Genomic DNA, 18,580 nt, shown 5'->3' with positions numbered 1-18,580 from the left:
CCCTCCTCCTCCTCTGCTGCCTACAGGCCGACATCAGCCACCACCTGTACCCCAGGCTCCCGAGTCTCTCTTCTGCAGCCCACACCTCCCCACGGAGCTCCCGTAGCTGCGGCCCACTGCTGGTCTCCACCTGAAGGGGGTCACCTGCCCTGACCCACCACGGCTGAGCTTTCGGACGTTCCTCCCTCCCAGGCCCTTTGCAGCTCCACCCACCACCATTCCCTCCACCAGCCTCGCGTACTCCATGGCCGGGCTTTGCTCAGCACGGACCGTCCTTCTGGAAAGCCCCGCCAGGCCTGCACAGCCAGCCCACCAACCGCCTGCGGACTCCCTACTCAGTGCTGAGACCAAGGTCAACGGCACACCTAGATGGCTCAGGCCCTCACAGTCAGCAAGTGCTCAGGGAAAGCAAACTCATAAAAACTTCAGAACGAAACCTCACTGAGAAGGCACCTCTGCTGGTAGGAGGAGACCGTGGGTGGGACTGCTCCCATTCCAAAGGCAAACGCAAGTTATTTTTAGAGCCCTGCCTCTCAGATGCCCTCCACAAGGTTGACTAACGCAGAGCTGACACTCCCACGGGCGGCACCGGGCACTTGAAAGAACTCAGGACTTGGGCTCGTGCCTGTGCTCCCGGTGCCCCGCTCTGCCCCTTGGTGGCCACGTGACTCTATCATGTCACCTATCTGTGCCTGTTTCCTCATCTGCAAAGTGCAAGGAATAACACCCACCACGCCAACCTTCCAGGACTGTCGTGACAGTGAAAAGAGAGGCGCCTGTGAGAAGCCTTGGTAGACGGTAAAGGGCTGTAACCAATGTAAGGAAGGACCAGTGTGCCCCTATGTGGACCCACATGGAATTGTTCTTCTGCCACGTGGCTCGGCAGGGAGAGGGAATGACCTGATGGAGACGATGGCATTGGCCACCTGGGCCACCTCCTGCTCCGTGACCGAGGCGCCACCGAGGATGGCTTGGATCTGCTCCAGCTTGTTCTTTGTGTCCAGTATCCGGGACGCCAGGCCACGATCCTCCAGGCCCGGCCCGGGCCACAGGCTGGTGGTGGCATTGCGGAGGCTGCTGAGGCGGAGGGCCCGCTCCCGGAGGCCGGCATCGTAGGTCTGGAAGCAGGGGTGGCAGGCCACACACACTGGGTAGCGGTCACAGTAGCCTCGCTGGCACTGGTCGCAGCGTGGCCCGGTCGAGCCAGGGCGGCAGAGACAGCGGCCCGAGGCCTTATCGCAGCCTGGTCCCTCCGTTCCCCGGAAGTCACAGTCACAGGCTAAGGCGGGAGAAATGTTGGTCAGAGGCCGGGGGGTCAGGAAGATCAGGTGTTTGTGGGGAAAGCCTGAAGAGGAGGTCTGACCTCAGGGTCTTTCACACTTAGAATGAGACGGTCAAGGCCAGAATGAAATCATGGTAATGACAGCAAGCCCTTACGTAGCACCTCCGACGTGCCAGGCACTGTTCTGAGCCTCACTCACCAGGCACACGCTAACGCTTCTGACCCTCACCACACACTCTGTGGCAGAGTTAACATGCTTATTTTCCCATTCTCACAGATGAAGCATCTGAGGCAGTGTGCCCCTTGCCCAGATGAGGAAACTGAGGCCTGAAGAGGGGGAGCAACTCCTCCCGAGGTCACGGAGCTGAGAACAGACTCGGGTCTGTGTGCACTTGTCACTACTTGTCAAACTGACTCCCCCTCAGGACTCACTTTCTCCGTCTACGAAGAGGGAGAGGAGGACGTTTCCTGCAGATGGCTTCTGGGAAATGGTTTCTCAGGGAAGTGGGAAGCAAAGCAGCCCTCCTGTCATGCGCACATAGGGACATGGGGACGGCCTGGTGTCAGCCCCGGGGCAGCGGTGGGGAGCGAGCGCTCCTATGGGTGGCCAGGGCCCACCCCGCGTGGACCAGTACGGGATGCCCTCCCCCACCACAGACCCACGTGTCCCCACCACGAGCCCACCCGAGCACAGCCCCCCACCATGTCCTCCGCGTCCCCACTCAGTGAGCACACCTCGGCATCCAATAGCTGCATCTCCGTAGGTCCTGTCAGGACACGGGCGGACGGCTGCAGTGCTGCAGGTCAGGCCACCAAACCCTTCCTGACAGGGACACTGCCCTGTGAACTGTGCGGGGAGAGACCGGTCAGGGGGCAGAACTCCCCAGTGCACCCCAAAGCAAGGACTTCCACGAGGACACAAGCTCTGAAGTCAAAGCCCAGGACGGCCCTGCAGAAGGTGTGCGAATGTGGCATTGCCAAAGGCTGAGAGCCACGGACGGAGGGACATTTGGTGGCCTCCCCAGGGGAAGGAGGACAGAAGCAGCCCAGTCTGACTTTGGAAAGAGCCAGAAGGGCAGTGCAGAGGGGAGACAGAGGCTGGTGGGCAGGAGCCTTTCCTTGCTGAGGGGCCCATGGGCCACCCCGCCATGTACCTGGTTGCACTGGGGGCTGAGGGAGTTGTGCAGGTCGCAGGCACATGGCTCGCAGCCCCGGCCGCTGGCCAACTTCCAGTGGTAGGGAGCGCACTGGTCACATTTGGGGCCCACCACGTGGGGCAGACACAGGCAGCGTCCACTCTCCTCATCACACGGCATGTCCCGCCGGGCACCCAGGACGCTGCAGTCACATCCTGCATGGGAGGGAGGGCTGCTGAGCTCGGGGGCCGGGCCACCAATATCTTACCTCCAGAGGACGTGCATCAGGGAGGGGCACAGCCTGGGAAAAGAACGAGGTAGGGCCGTTCCCTCCAGATAACCTGGCTGACTCATAAGGCCACCGCACTTTCCCACCAGTCCCCACACCTGGCTGCTTGGCCACCTGCCTGCCCTCCCTCGGGAGGACTGTGTCCCACCTTCCACCTCAGGCCTGTGCTGTCACCTGCTGGAAGCCAGTGGCAAAGCACCCGGCATGCAGCTCAGTGAGCAGGACAGGTCACAGATCTGGTGGCCCCAGGCCGCCTGCCCGACGCCATGGCAGGCTGGGCCCCTTACTCACGGTGGCAGCCCTGCGGGTTGGCATAGGTGAGTCCTGTAAATCCCGGCTTGCACAGGTCACAGCGTTCCCCCTGCACTTGCTCCTTGCACACACACTGCCCGGTCACTGGGTCACAGGGCGCTCCTGGCACTGCCCCATCCGGATCACACTCGCAGGCTGAGAGACAAAGGCAGCCACGGCAGGAGGGGCAAAGAAGAAAAGCAGAGAGCACATTCTAGAAGCCAGGCTTCCTGGTTCAAATCCTTGTTCCACCACTTCCTGACTTACAACCTTACCACCTTAGTTGAGTTATTTAATCCCTCTGTGCCTCAGCTTTCTCACCTATAAAATGGGGGTAATTATACAACACTCATAGGCTTCTTATGAGGAATCAATGAGTAAGTGTAAAGCAGAGGGAACAGTGCTTGGCACATGTTAAGTACTGTAAAAGTTTTGGTTGGCATTATTTACTGAACAGCTACTCTGTGGCCAGCACGGAGCCGGGCACCCTTGCCTGTCACCTTATGTAATCCTCACGATACCCCTGAGAGGTGAGGATGCTTATCCCCATTGCACAGATGAGGAGACTGAGGCTCAGAGATGTTCAAAGAACATACGCAAGGTCACACAGCAAGCAAGTGCTGGAAACAGAAGTCAAACTCAAGACTTTCTCACTCTTTCCATAGATAGATAATATAAACAGGAAGTGAACCACCTTTCTCCCGCCGCAAAACCCAAGCCCCTTTCATGGCTTTCAAAACGAAGACTCTTCCTTCACCTAGGAAGTCTTACCTGATGAACCCCACGCGGATCAGAGTGCTTCTATCTCTTTGCTCTCTCCCATATGAACTCACTGGCCCTTGTGATGTGTTAAGTCACTCCTGGGTGACTTACATGTTCATTTAATAAACATTCCCGGAGCATCAATTATTTGTCTGCCGTTGTGCTAGGGCCCAAGGATACAAGAATAACCCCTGCCATGGAGGGGTCCTTAATGTTGGAGGAAGCAGAAAAATAAAGAGCAAACCACACTGACTTGCTTAGAAGGGCACAGCTAAGTTAAAAACAATTGCCCACAAGTCCTGACACACAACCAAGTCTTCACGCTTCCTGAGGGCCTGTATGTCCTTAGGGACATGTGCTCTGTTGAGCCCAGAACAGATGGGGATTAACAGACATATGATGCCTTGGGTCCCTGGAGCCCCTACTCACGGATGCAGGTCTCCTGAATGGGAGCACCAGGACGCCGGTTCCGGAAATAGTGCAGCTGACACCGCTCACAGTTCTTGCCCTCAGTGTGGTGCTGGCAGTTGTCACACACACCTCCATGTGCCCCCTGGCTGGCGGCAAACACGGCTGGGTCGAAGTGACATGTCTCTGAGTGTCCGTTGCAGTCACACCCTGCAAAAGGAGATTACTAGGGCTGACATTTGACCAGCATCGTTGCCATGTACAAAGCACGGTCCACACTAACTCACTGGCATCCCCAGCAACTCTGCAAGATGCTCAGGTCTGGGAAACAGGGAAACTGAGGCCCAGGGAGGCTTTTGTAATTTATTTCAGGTTATATAGCCAGTAAGAAAGGAAAATAGAGAACTCAGGCCTCTTGACTCCCAGTGTGGGGACTGACCCAAGAATAATACCCATGTTGAGCCAAAGAGAGAGCCCTTTGAATGGTCCCATGTCAACCCTCCCCCACTGCCACCTGCTGGGTCTCCTGCTGGGTCACTGCCCTTCTCTGGGCTGGGGATTTTTGTTGCCCCCTTTTATGTAGGGAAGGGTCCTGCCTCCAGGAATCTAATTCCATGGATTTCAACTCTGGAGGCACATCTGAAGTAGAAAGGATGACAACAGGGAACCACGTACGTCCTACACTGGATAGGCCAGAAGTAGGAGGACCTGTGGTTAGCACGAAAGGCACGTGGCATCAGAAGCATGGACCAGATTGTGGTCCCTCCAGGCCTGGCTGAGGAGAAGGGCCAGGAGCAGTGGGAAGATGCAACTCAAATACTTTCTCAAATACCCTTTCTTTCCCCAAAGAGCAAGGAGAGCTTAAATTACAGAATGCAATTAGGTTTAGATTTAAATAATAAAGACTAGATTCTCCTTGTGTCCCCGATGGGCCAGCACCCCAACCAGCTGCTGCAGGGGAGGTGGGTGATCCCAGGCTCATACTTTGGCATTCATGGGGGTCCTGGTCATCTGCGGGTTTCCAGGGCTTGTTGTTGTAGAAGGGTGCACAGTGTTCACAGTTGGGGCCGGCGGTGTTGTGCTGGCAGACGCAGACCCCATGGACCTAGGAGAGGGGCCATAGGTTACCATGAATAATTATCACAGGAGCGTCCCAGAGATGGACTTGCCCTCTCCGCTCTGTCCCCAGGGTCCAGCCCAGACCCCAGCTCCTCCAGCCTTCACTCAGCTCTTATGACACTCCCAGATGCCGGCTTGTGTGGGGGGGGTGTGTGTGTGTGTGTGTGTGTGTGTGTGTGTGCGTGCATGCACACCTGCACTGCTCCTCCATTTAGGTTTTTAAAAGCTCAGCCCTTGCATTTGGTCATCCCCATGCTGCCCAGTCCAAAGCAGCACCTGTAAAGTGCTTAGACAGCCTTGTTGGTAAGCTGTGATTCTAGAAGCTTGTGGGCCCTCTGGAGATTTACATTCCAACAATCTATGACTGCAGTTGTTTGGCTAATAAGACTGCAATGATGAATTGTTACTAGACTCATTAAGGTACAAAAATAGAATAGCAATTGCGTGCTAACTGTCTTCCATATTAAGCTCACCACCGGCAGGCTGGCATCTAGGACTTGTATTGTGTTTGCTCCATCCTCACCCCTTACTCACTCCTAACAGCACAGCTGAGCTGAACTAGCCGCTCCCAGGACAAGCCCTACTCTTCCCCACCTTTTGGCCTGTACTGACGTTTTCCTTCCTGACTAAAAGTCCCCTCACTCTCTATTCACCAGCAAAATCCTGCCAGCTAGAACGGCATGTCCTTCACCAGGCTTGCCTTGTCTCTCTAATTCCATGGATTTCAACTCTGGATGTACTTCAGAATTATCTGGGGAGCTTTTTAAAACATACCAATGCCCAGGCCCAATTCAATCCAATCTCAGGGACGAGGCCCAGCCATAGGTACTTTATAAAGCGGTGATTCCATTGTGCAGCCAGATTTGAGAACCACCGGGGCTGGGCAGGCCGTTGCCCTCCCCTACATCCTCATATGCCAGCAATCCTGCTCAGCCTGTGTTCTGGTCTTTTGTTTATGGACCCTAATGGATGACACATCTCTGGCACTGGTCTCCCTCTGCCTTCCTCTGTAGCCTGGGGCAAGCGCTGGCCCAGAAGTGGAAAGGATAAAGCTGCCCGATGCTCATGTCACCTGTATTTCCCTCAAGGGTCGCTTTACATGATTTCATCGTGCGCCTCTATCCCTGGGGCAAATATCATGGTCCCATCTGTTAATAGAAGAACCGAAACCCCAGAAAAATGAAATGACAGCTCCCTCTGCTTCTTGGTCCTAGGCTCTGTCTCCTCTGCTGATGGTTCTCAAGTCTGGTTTCATAGCAAAATCCCCTGGCTTGCTTGTTAAGCTGCAGTTTCTCTCTTCCATGCCTGATGCATCTGACTCAGCTGCTCTGGGGTGGACTTAGCACCTGTGTTAGACTCTATTCTCTCACCCTGCCCCATATCTCACCTCTACATGGGACTTTACAGTCCCCAAACCAGTGGCTCTATGGCAGGATGTCAGAACCACCCTGGCAGGATGTTAGAATCACCCGGGGCTTTAAATAACAATAATAAAATCAGAGTGTATGAAGGTGTGGGTCTGTGTGATGTTTTTTAGCTCCCCGGGAAATTACAGTGTGCAGCCAGTGCTGAAAAATCAATGCCTTAAGCTCCCGCACGAACACCCATGCTTATACTGCTACTTATATGTATGCTTATACTTACATATACTTGTATGTTACTGAATAAAAATAATTTCAAACCATAAATCAGGTCCAAAGAAGTGCTGCAAAATCTGACCTTTGAAATGATAATCATTTAGACTCATTTTCACCATTGCTAAAATATTAAGTACTCGAGTCTTAAATTTAGTGCCCTCCCTCCTTTATAGAAGCCAAAGACCTCAGTCTGCTCGGGTCTTGCCTCTCCCCTCTCCTTTCCCCCTCCCTGGGCTGTCACCTGCACAGTGGTGGAGGGGCCGGCAGGGGCTCTGGAATTGGGGGCACAGCGGTCAGCATGGCCGTGACAGAAACAGCTCCCCTGCAGACGCAGCTGGGAAACGGCATAATAGGCACTGGGAGGGTGATAGCCCCTCTGGGGCACAGGGGCCAGCCTGGTGAAGTTGACTCTCAAGTTTGTGATCGCCCCCAGCTCTGAGGGGGACAAACAACAAGGAGGGAGGGGGTAGAGATGAGAAAATAAAGAACAGGAAGTTAGAGGCAAATAGAGACTCCTAGGGCAGGATGATAAGGAAAGGAATTCTGGTCGCACCAGTCCATCTTCCTCAACCTTCCCACAACAGAAAAAACCCACTCCACCCTGGCTCAGGGCTTTTGAGTCTCTGGGGCCATCACAATATCCCTATGGGCTGAGCAAGGCAAGTGTTCAATCCAACCATGTTGGCAGAGGTAGGAAAGACAAGGAAATGTCCATGATCTGGGTTGCAACCATGTTTTGTTCCCCATCCATAGTCCCACAGGCTAGAGGAGTAGCCACACTGACCTTGAATTTTTTGACTTTGAGTTGCTGGGATCCCAGAGGCTAAATCCATAAGGTTAAGTTGGACCTGCAGAGAGAGGGGAAATGGAAGACCTGAGGAAGAGGTGAACTGTGGCCCAAGCCCAGAGGTCCTCCTTTCCATTCAATGCCCTGACCTTCTCATACTAAGGTCTTCCTTACCTGGAGCCTGAGATGACCATGGATGTGAGGTCTGCCAATCACTCTGGGGGAGGGAGATGATCACTGGGCCTTAGATGAGTGTGTGTGTGTGTGTGTGTGTGTGTGTGTGTGTGTGTGTGTGTGTACAACCTCTCCTCTCCAGTTGAAAATATAGCTATCCCAAGAACTTCCTGATTTCCTTGGGTCAGAAGTTACAGTAAGATATATAATAGACATATGAGGGTTTAGGGGATACTAATTTTCCAAAGACCCAGGATGAGTGAGAGGGTCCAGAGCCAAGGATGCATGGACGTGCTGACCACCGCACTCTAGACAACCCCAATTTCAACTATGCCGTTCTCACTTGATTAAAAAAAAAAAACACTCATTGGATATGACTTCAGCTGCATATCCCAGGAAGACTTTTCACATCAACCTCCCACAAATCAGGGAAAAGTCCCGTGTTCTGACGTGTGGTCTGGGGCATGTGGTTACATGGATCTAGATACGGCAATAACCAAGGAGGAATCGTTGCAGGGAAGGAAAGAGACACACTGCCTACAGGAAAGGCAGTGCTCCGAGCAGCTCTGAGGGCTCCCCTGAGCCTCAGCCAGAGAAAGGAGACAAAATACAGCCCCCGAGGGTGGGAGCAAGGGAGCAGTGATGAAAGAAATGAAAAGATTTGCCTCCCAGGTGGGAGGATTCAAGGAGAGAGAGGGGTTGGGTTATGCAATAACATTCAGTGTGTTTCTGAAATATCCTTCCTGGGCAGCAAAGCGGATGTGCAGCAAAGACGTGCCCAGAGGGATCATTATTGGGGAGCTCAGGAAAGACAGCAAGGCTCACTGCCTGGGGAAGGGGGTGGTTCTCATAGATTCTCCAAAGCCTGGTGACCATGTAGTGATGGGATGGGAGAGACCTCTCCCCGTGCCTACATTTTCAGGGTCCCCTCTGCCTACCTTGGCCCCATCCAGGCGCCCGTTAGGCCTGTGGGGCAGAGGCTGGCACCGAGCATCCTGCCAGCTCTGAGGCTGGCCCTGGCGGACCCGGGGGAAAGCAGACGTGCAGTCGGCAGCTAGGTATTGGTACACCTGCCAGGTCTTGCCGAAGTCCGAGGAGCGCTCGATCAGCATGCCAGCAGGCACGGGCCCCTGCAGAGACACACACAGGGTTGGGGCCTGAGTGACACCGCAGCGGGGACGTGATCACAGAAAGAGACTCTTAAAGAGGTGCTGGTGGCCCCTGAGAACCACAGTTAGGAGGGAGAAAGGGGGCTGCAAGGGACAAGTGGGCTCACGGGTACCCAGGTCCAATTCTCCTGACAAACCACCGGCCCCAGCGGGCTTTCCCCTGGGGAGCCGTGGCAAGTGATAGAAGGCAGATCTGCATTCCAGAAGGGCATGATCCCTAGCTCTGCCCACCACCCAGGTGGCCAGGCCAGAAAATTCTCCCACTGCACTTCCCACAGCCAACCATTTTTTATCACCTGTAGCTCCCAATTCTGTCCCTCCTCTTTTCCCTTGCGTGGCCGTGGCCATAGTTCAGGTCCCAGTTGCACTGAGCCTGGGTTCCTACAACAGCCTGGAACTCAAGCCCAGCTTTTGTCCAGGCTCTCCAAGCCACGCTCCCCACTTCACCTACAGGGTTATCTGATCACGGCACTCCCTGCATGAGACCCTTCCATGGGTCTGCGCTGGCCTAAAGATAAAATGCAAGCCCCTTAGCATGACATACTGTCATCTCCCTACTTCCTCTCTCAGTGGTTTCATCCATTTCTCATGGCTTTAAATGTTGTCTTTATGCTGACAGGTCCCAGCCTGGAACATTTCCTTGGGTTCATAAGCCAACCTCCACACAGAGAGAACTTTCTTTCTAAAATGTAAAGTGAGCCATGACTCCCCTCCGCTAAAAACCTTCCAGTGGCTTTCCACTATTTTTTTTCCCCCAGCTTTATTGAGATATTATGAACATATCACATATGTAAGTTTAAGGGGTATCAAATGTGATGACTTGATACACATATATATTACAAAATGATTACTGCAATAAGGCTAGCTAACACTTCTATCCGCTTACATAATGACCTTTTTGTGTGTCATTTAACAGCTTTCAGGTGTCTAGTACAGTATTATTAATTATAGTCACCACGCCATACATTAGATCTGTAGAACTTATTCACCTTATAAACCTGGAAGTTTATATCCTCTGATCAACATCCGCCCATTTCCCCCACCCTCGAGCCCCTGGCAACCACCATCCTTTTCTCTATGTTGATGAGTTACAGATTATCTCTTTGAAAAAGTGACTCCATTTCTTTCCAATATATACCCAGAAGTAGGATTGCTGGATCATATGGTAGATTTATTTTTTTAACTTTCTGAGGAAACTTCATACTGTTTTCCATAGTGGCTGCACCAATTTACATTCCCTCTAATGGTGCACACGTGTTCTCTTTTCTCCACACCCTCACCAACACTTATCTCTTATCCTTTTTTCTTTGGCCGCACCAAGGGACTTGCAAGATGTTCCCCAACCAGGGATGGAAACCAGGCCACAGCAGTGAAAGCCCAGAAGCCTAACGACTAGCCTACCAGGGAATTCCTTATCTTTTTGATGATGGCTATTCTGACAGGTGTGAAATGACATCTCATTGTGGTTTTGATTTGCATTTCCCTGATGGTTAATGATGTTGAGCATCTGTTCATGTACCTGGTGGCCCGTTGTATGTCTTCTGTGGAGAATTACCTATTCAAGTCCTCTGCCCACTATTTTTTTTTTAATAGATCTTTACTGGAGTATAATTGCTTCACAATACTGTGTTAGTTTCTGTTGTACACCAAAGTGAATCAGCCATATATACACATATGTCCCCATATCCCCTCCCTCTTGAACCTCCCTCCCATCCTCCCTAACCTACCCCTCTAGGTCACCGCAAAGCACCAAGCTGATCTCCCTGTGCTATGCTGCTGCTTCCCACGAGCTGTTTTACATTCGGTAGTGTATATATGTCGATGCTACTCTCACTTCACCCCAGCTTCCTTCCCCCTCCCACCCTGTGTCCTCAAGTCCGTTCTCTATGTCTACATCATTATTCCTGCCCTGCAACTAGGTTCATCAATACCATTTTTATTTTATTTTTTTTAGATTCCATATATATGCGCTAGCATACAGTATTTTTTTTTTCTCTTTCTGACTTCATTCTGTATGACACTCTCCAGGTCCATCCACCTCACTTGTAACAAATAACTCAGTTTCATTTCTTTTTATGGCCGAGTAATATTCCATTGTATATATGCGCCACATCTTCTTTACCCTTTCATCTGTCGATGGGCATTTAGGTTGCTTCCATGTCCTGGCTATTGTAAATAGTGCTGCAATGAACATTGTGGTACATATCTCTCTTGGAATTATGGTTTTCTCAGGGTATATGCCCAGTAGTGGGATTGTTGGGTCATATGGTAGTTCTATTTTTAGTTTTCTAAGGATCCTCCATACTGTTTTCCATAGTGGCTGTATCAATTTACATTCCCACCAACAGTGCAGGAGGGTTCCCTTTTCACTACACCCTTTGCAGCATTTATTGTTTCTAGATTTTTTGATAATGGCCTTTCTGACCAGCGTGAGGTGATACCTCATTGTAGTTTTGATTTGCATTTCTCTAATGATTAGTGATGTTGAGCATCCTTTCATGTGTTTGTTGGCAATCTGTATATCTTCTTTGGAAAAATGTCTTTTTAGGTCTTCCACCCATTTTTTAATTAGATTGTTTATTTTTTTGATATTGAGCACCATGAGCTGTTTATATATTTTGGAGATTAATCCTTTGTCTGTTGTTTCATTTGCAAATATCTTCTCCCATTCTGAGGGTTGTCTTTTTGTCCTGTTTATGGTCTCTTTTGCTGTGCAAAAGCTTTTAAGTTTAATTAAGTCCTATTTATTTATTTTTGTTTTTATTTCCATTACTCTAGGAGGTGGGTCAAAAAGGATCTTGCTGTAGTTTATGTCAGAGTGTTTTTCCTATGTTTTCCTCTAAGAGTTTTATAGTGTCTGGTCTTACGTTTAGGTCTTTAATCCATTTGGAGTTTGTTTTTCTGTATGGTGTTAGCGAGTGTTCTAATTTCATTCTTTTATATGTAGCTGTCCAGTTTTCCCAGCATCACTTATTGAAGAGGCTGTCTTTTCTCTATTGTATGTTCTTGCCTCCTTTGTTGTAAATTAGGTGACTATATGTATGTGCGTTTATCTCTGGGCATTCCATCCTGTACCATTGATCTATATTTCTGTTTTTGTACCATACTGTCTTGATTACTGTAGCTTTTTCTGTTTTTGTACCATGCTGTCTTGATTACTGTAGCTTTTTCTGTTTTTGTACCATACTGTCTTGATTACAGTAGCTTTGTGGTATAGTTTGAAGTTGGGGAGCCTGATTCCTCCAATTCCGTTTTTCTTTCTCAAGATTGCTTTGGCTATTAGGGGTCTTTTGTGTTTCCATACGAACTGTAAGACTTTTGTTCTAATTCTGTGAAAAATGCCATTGGTAGTTTGATAGGGATTGCACTGAATCTGTAGATTGCTTTGGAAAGTACAGTCATTTTCACAATACTGATTCTTCCAATCCAAGAACATGGTTTATTTCTCCATCTGTTTGTGTCATCTTTGATTTCTTTCATCAGTGTTTTATAGGTTTCTGAGTACAAGTCTTTCACCTCCTTAGGCAGATTTATTCCTAGGTATTTTATTCCTTTTGTTGCAATGGTAAATGGGAGTATTTCCTCAATAGATGGAGAAAAAGTTTTTGACAAAATTCAACACCCATTTATGATAAACACTCTACAGAAAATAGGCACAGAGGGAACCTACCTCAACAATAATAAAGGCCATATATGACAAACCCACTGCAAGCATCATACTCAATGGTGACAAGCCGAAAGCATTTCCTCTAAGATCAGGAACAAGACAAGGATGTCCACTCTGACAACTCTTATTCAACATAGTTTTGGAAGTCTTAGCCACAACAATCAGAGAAGAAAAAGAAATAAAGGAATGCAAATTGGAAAAGAAGAAGTAAAACTGTCATTGTTTGCAGATGACATGATACTATACGTAGATAATCTTAAAGATGCCACCAGAAAACTACTAGAACTAATCAATGAATTTGGTAAGGTTGCAGGATACAAAATTTCTGCCCACTATTCTTGAATAAATCTGAACTCCTGACCATGGCTGAAGAGGCCATGCTCTTGGGCCCTGCTCCCTCACCCCATCTCATGTCACTGTGCACCTCCATCTCCTCAAGCCCTCAGTCACATTCCCTCTTCAGAGCCTTTGTTCACATTGTTTCTTCTGCTTGGAATACTCCTCCCTCTCGTGGGTTCCTCCACATCTTTTGTTCTCAGCTTAAATGTCACTTCCTCACAGAGATCATTTTATACCTATCTAACGTGCATTCTTCTGCCCACACTCTGCCCACGCCACCCCATCATTTCCTATTCCAGGATCTCATTTGTTTCCTTTGTAAATGTCACACAATTTCCAATTATTTATTTGTTGGTTTCCTGCTTTTTATTTTCCTCCTACCAGACCAGGGTTTCCCAAACTTGAAACTGTTAATATTTGGAGGTGAATAATTCCTTGCCATGGGGTCAGTGCTTGCCATTTTAGGATGCTTAGTGGCATCCTTGACCTCTTCTCACTAAATGTCAATAGCATACTGACAGCTGTGACAACCAAAAATTTTTCTATAAACTGCCAAATATCCCCTGCCTTGAGAGCCACTACAGTAAACCATAAACCCCCTTGTCTATCTGTTGTTGTTTTTTTCTCAGCCACACTGCACGGCTCGCGGGATCTTAGTTCCCCAACCAGAGATTGAACATGTGCCCTCTGCAGTGGTGCAGCAGAAGCACAGAGTCCTAACCACTGGACCACCAGGGAATTCCCCCACCTTGTCTATCTTGTTCACAGGGTACCCCCAGCATCTAGCACATAGTAGGCAGTTAGTACATCTGTTGAATGAATAGATGAATCTTTCACCTACTTTCCTCCCTCCCCATTTACATCTGTAAACTCATCTCTCATCAGTTTGTAGCCTTCCACATCCCTACCTCTCACTACCGTATACACATTTGCCCCACCAGACCCTACGTGCATTCCTTTGTCCCCTCCCTCCAATTATATACCTTCTTGCCTCTTGCCTCCTGGCCTTTGCACTTCGCTGTTCTCTTTGCCTGGAATGAACTTACTCTTCACCCGGATATTACTGGCCTAGGAAGTTTCATCTTCCCCTGGGTGTATTCTCTGATCCACTCCCCCAAAGACAGATCAAGCTGGATGTCCCCTTCCTGGGCTCTCCAGCACCTCTTCTTACCAACATCAGAGCACACATCCCACTGTCTTGCTACTGGTTCTTTATCTTCCCTACATATACCAAAGCAACCAGAGGATCGTAATCTAGTTTTAGTCATCTTTTTTAACAGCATATAATCAGTGTTCAATATATGTGTAGCAAGAATGGACAAATAAATGAATGGGTGAGTGATGACAAAGCAATGAGACTACCAGTATCCATCCAAGTGAATACTTCCCTTAGAAGTTGTCACTGTTAGAGACTGAGCATTTGTTCAAATGGCACTAGAATGTCTCAAAATACTTTTGACCTATTCTTGAGGCAATGTTCTTTGAGCAACTTCCTCAGTCACATAAGATATTAGGAAAAGGGAAAGGAAAAAAAAAAAAAAAGTCCTGTCAGTAATGAATGAAAATGTTCCCTCCAAAAGGCATATCTCCAAAGGCTAGTCTAAAAGCAGAGTCTGAAAAGTAATAGCACTGAATGAGCAGATTGCTCCAAAAGCACATCTTATATGTGGATGGGCCAGTTCTTGGCTGTTTGTTAAACTCAATCTCATCAGCAAAGTTATTAAAACAGAGTATACCAAGAAAACACAACTGTATAATAAGTGGCCAGGCTTTGTACAATTGGTCTTGGCAGAGCTGAATAAATTAGATGGGCTAAGGGTGGGGGATGCAAAGAGGGAGAGGATATATAAGCACTACACAGCCAAGACAGGGAATGTGGAGGCACCACTGTTCTCCCAGAAGTGGTACCTCTGCTGTCACCATGATACAGTCTCAGGGTAAGTGTCACCTCAGCCTGGGGAAGGGAGGCCCACCCAGCATGTGGTACCATCACCTCCAGCCTGAGGAGACCAGGACCCTGTGCTCCCCATGAGTCCACGCCCACATAGCCCAGAGTCCCCCTCTCCTAACCACTGCCATACCCAGGGAGCACACCTTAAAATCCATCATGATGTCTTGAAGCTGGAATTTCCTGTCTAGGTCCAGCTGCAGAGAGACAGGGCTCACATCTGGAAAGACAAAACGTAGAAACTTTAGAGCAGAGGATTTCTACCTTCCCAGGCTCTAGGAAATCAGAAACTCTCTAACCTTGATTTTCCAATTTCCCTCTCAGAGAGGAGTGGTACCAGTATGTTTCTACTTACTATTACCTATTCAAGATCCTATCTCTTCTTGGCCAAATTTCCTTCCCACCATCACTTGATGCCCTTAAAACCTTAAAGAGTTTCAACTCCTCTGTTCAACATAAATCTGTTCCCAAAGCTCAGTTCCATCAGCAAGCCCACTGTGACTAAGTAGAATGAAATTAAGGCATTTCTCTCTCTTCTGACCCTTTCATTAACCTCCAATAAATTCTTCTACCTACAGCATCTGAAAGACCTCAAATACAAAGAGAGAAGGTTCTGCTTGTCAACCACCCATGTCCCACTACCATAAGAAAGCCCTGGGAACCCCAAAGGGCTCCCGGGCACCCTCCCCATCCTGGGAGGGAGCCTCCGCATGTTTGGGCCCCTGGAGGCTGCGGCAGGTCCTTACCATTCTGTGACTGCCACCAGCGCATGGGGCCCGAGGACGAGACCACATTCTCCACTCGGTGACTGTTGTAATTGTGAGGCAACCTGGAGTCACACTTGCAGCATTTCATCTGCCACTGTGGGACAAGGAGATGCCAGAGACTAAGAGGTAGGGCCAGTGAGAATTACCCCCTTGTATCCTGAGAGCCCAGAACATTCTCTCCATGGAAATGCTACCCTTGGGGATCCATTGATTTCATCAATACACTTGGAAGGATCAACCTCTCAAAACAAGGCTACTGTTCATCTTTTCATTTACGTCCTTTCGTTCCCCACCCCCAACACATAGCTAAGTAAATAGTAAATAGAGGTTGTGATTGGGAAAGTGGTATGAGGTGGTAGAGAAAAAATAATTTTCGTATGTGACATTGCCCCAAAGAGAAATTTGAAAAGGGTGCTAAGAGCAAAAAGAAGAAAGAAAGAGACGCTCACATTAATTTAACATCTGCTATGTGCTATGCGTAGGCTAGAGAGTTTTATAGCTCATCTCACTTAATTCTGGCAGCCTGGGGAAAGTCAAGTTTCTAAGGATTAGGAAGAGGGGACAAGAAAAAAGAACAAGGGAAAAAACTGAACCCCATGGGCTCCAGAGCAGGGCAGAGATGACCAAGAAAAAGAATACAGCCAGAGAACATGGCCCTTGTTCTTTCAGTTTGTACATATGTGCACAAATGTATGTGCACAAATGTGTGTGCACCTGCGCACGCGCGCACACCTCACAGAGACACCATGACCTTACCCCAGGTCCCTCATGCAACACACATCAAACCTATTTTCCCTGAGTAACCATGGTCCCCAAACCTTGTGCCCAGGAGAAAAAACACTGTTCAGAGGGCTCCCAATTGACCCACATGTAAAAGCAAGGCTTGGACGAAAACCTCCCTGACCTGTGAGCTCCTTTGGGTAGGGACCAGTGTACCTCCCCACACCTCCTGCCTCTGCTTTTCCCTAAGCCTCCACCCACCAGAACCAGGGGAAAGCTCAGGCAGCCTTCTCTGAGGCCTTCTAGCCCCTGAACCTCTGCCCTGTCCAGGGAAGGCACTAAGCTAAGGAAGCCGATGTTCAGAACGAGTGATGTCTGCTGAACTGGTGAAGCTGACAGCTCAGTCCCAGAGGGATTGAGTTAACAGGCTGAGTCTGTGCCTTGAGTTATAGAAACTCCTCACCCAACACCACTCTTCCCCTTGCGCTGTTGACAAACCCTGGAACAGTGGAGGATGCAGGAGGGGAGTCAGGAGTCCTGGCTCTGTGAGCCTCTGCTTCCCACCCCACTTTCCAGCTCCCACCTCCAATCTGCAAAACAAGAGGATTGTCACCCTTCCTGGTACTTGGAGATGTCCTCATCATGTCCCAAAGTGCTTCATTAAACAATAATTTTTGGTATGATACAAATGAACTTACTTACGAAACAGAAACAGACTCAGACATAGAAAACAAATTTATGGTTACCAGAGGGGAAGGAGGGGAAGGGATAAATTAGGAGTTTGGGATTAGCAGATACAAACTACTCTATATAAAATAGGCAAACACCAAGGTCCCGCTGTACAGCACAGGGAACTATAGTCAATCTCTTGTAATATACTATAATGGAAAATAATATGAAAAAGAATTAAAAATGATTATGAAATATAAAAAAACAATATTGGGGGGATGTTCAATGCTCTTATAATGGCTGGCACATATGCCTTATATAAAACAGCACCCACTGTCCATCCCTTGCCCTGCTATATTTTTCTTCATAGTACTATCCCCACTTGACATATTGTTCTTTTACTGTCAATTTATTTGCTCACAGTGTTTGTTTACTGTCTGCCTCCCCCTGTTAGAAGGTAGACTCCAGGAGGGCAGAACTTACTTTCCTTTACGCTGTATCCCAGTGCTTAGCAAAGTGCCCAGCACTTAGTAGGCCCTCTATAAACACCTTCTGAATGAACAGTAAAGGGCTCAGTAAAAGCTAGCATTTTCATTTACATTATTACTAGACTCTCCCTTTCTGAGAGTTTAAAAGGAGGGGCGAGGGAGTGAGGAGGTGACAAACATCAGTATTAAGTGATTGGAGCACTTACCATGTGCCAGGTACTGTATCAGGAGTTTCAGTGCAATAACCTATTTAAGCCTCACAACCACCCTACGTGGTAATATTATTCCCATTTCACACGGGAGAAAGCTGAGGCTCCAAGAGGCTATGTGACTTTCCCGTTGATTGATAGCCAGCGCCAGCACCAGACACGATCCCTCCTTACATCTTTCTCCTCCTCCCCTCCCACACCCACCCCTTCCTTACTCTTCGCTTTCTCTCTCCCTCTCCCTCCCTCCTTCTCTGTCATCCTCTCATTTCCACTAGGAAACCACCTGGGTGCACAGACATTGTGGGAAACACGGTAAAGGGTGACAATCTCTGCCTCACCAAGAGGGCTTGGTCTGACCCTGAGGCTGACGATGGCAGAGCCTCAGACAGAGAAAGCACTCCGGGAAGAAAGCTGGCTTGTCAGGCTAACCTAGTTCAGTTAACTCGGAGGCTGCAGGTGTGTCCGTGGCTAAAATAAATACCTGAGCACTTAGAATAGTCCTGTCTGGGCAAACGACACCTCTTGCTGGAATCTGAGTCTCCTCCAGAATCCTATTTTGGTCCCTGGCAGCAAGCATGTCCTCCTCCCCATTCTGGCCAGCCTCTCAGAGGCAAACTTTTCCACTGCCCATCCTCCATCTGCACTCAGCACGTCCTGCAGAGAGACAAGGGCCAGCTGCCTTCCGGCGACCTGTCACCAGAGACACCCCCCCCCCCCCC

General features: G+C 49.1%; 1 protein-coding gene across 1 annotated transcript in view; it reads right to left on the bottom strand.

The window, feature by feature from the left end:
* The window catches only part of LAMB3 (laminin subunit beta 3), a 40,547-nt gene that overhangs the window by 10,682 nt on the left and 11,285 nt on the right, over positions 1–18,580 (bottom strand). Inside the window, exons 4-14 of the mRNA XM_007451565.1 lie at positions 15,755–15,869; positions 15,155–15,228; positions 8,824–9,015; positions 7,709–7,772; positions 7,166–7,359; positions 5,153–5,273; positions 4,190–4,378; positions 2,999–3,154; positions 2,437–2,633; positions 2,018–2,129; positions 901–1,279 (exon numbers count right to left, since the gene is read on the bottom strand). Coding sequence (XP_007451627.1) covers positions 901–1,279; positions 2,018–2,129; positions 2,437–2,633; positions 2,999–3,154; positions 4,190–4,378; positions 5,153–5,273; positions 7,166–7,359; positions 7,709–7,772; positions 8,824–9,015; positions 15,155–15,228; positions 15,755–15,869 — 1,793 coding nt within the window. The remainder of the gene's footprint in view (positions 1–900; positions 1,280–2,017; positions 2,130–2,436; positions 2,634–2,998; positions 3,155–4,189; positions 4,379–5,152; positions 5,274–7,165; positions 7,360–7,708; positions 7,773–8,823; positions 9,016–15,154; positions 15,229–15,754; positions 15,870–18,580) is intronic.

The sequence above is a fragment of the Lipotes vexillifer genome, unplaced genomic scaffold (assembly GCF_000442215.2).
Source record: "Lipotes vexillifer unplaced genomic scaffold, Lipotes_vexillifer_v1.1 scaffold111, whole genome shotgun sequence".
In the NCBI taxonomy this organism is placed as follows: Eukaryota; Metazoa; Chordata; class Mammalia; order Artiodactyla; family Lipotidae; genus Lipotes; species Lipotes vexillifer.
This window is presented reverse-complemented; position numbering and strand designations above follow the sequence as displayed.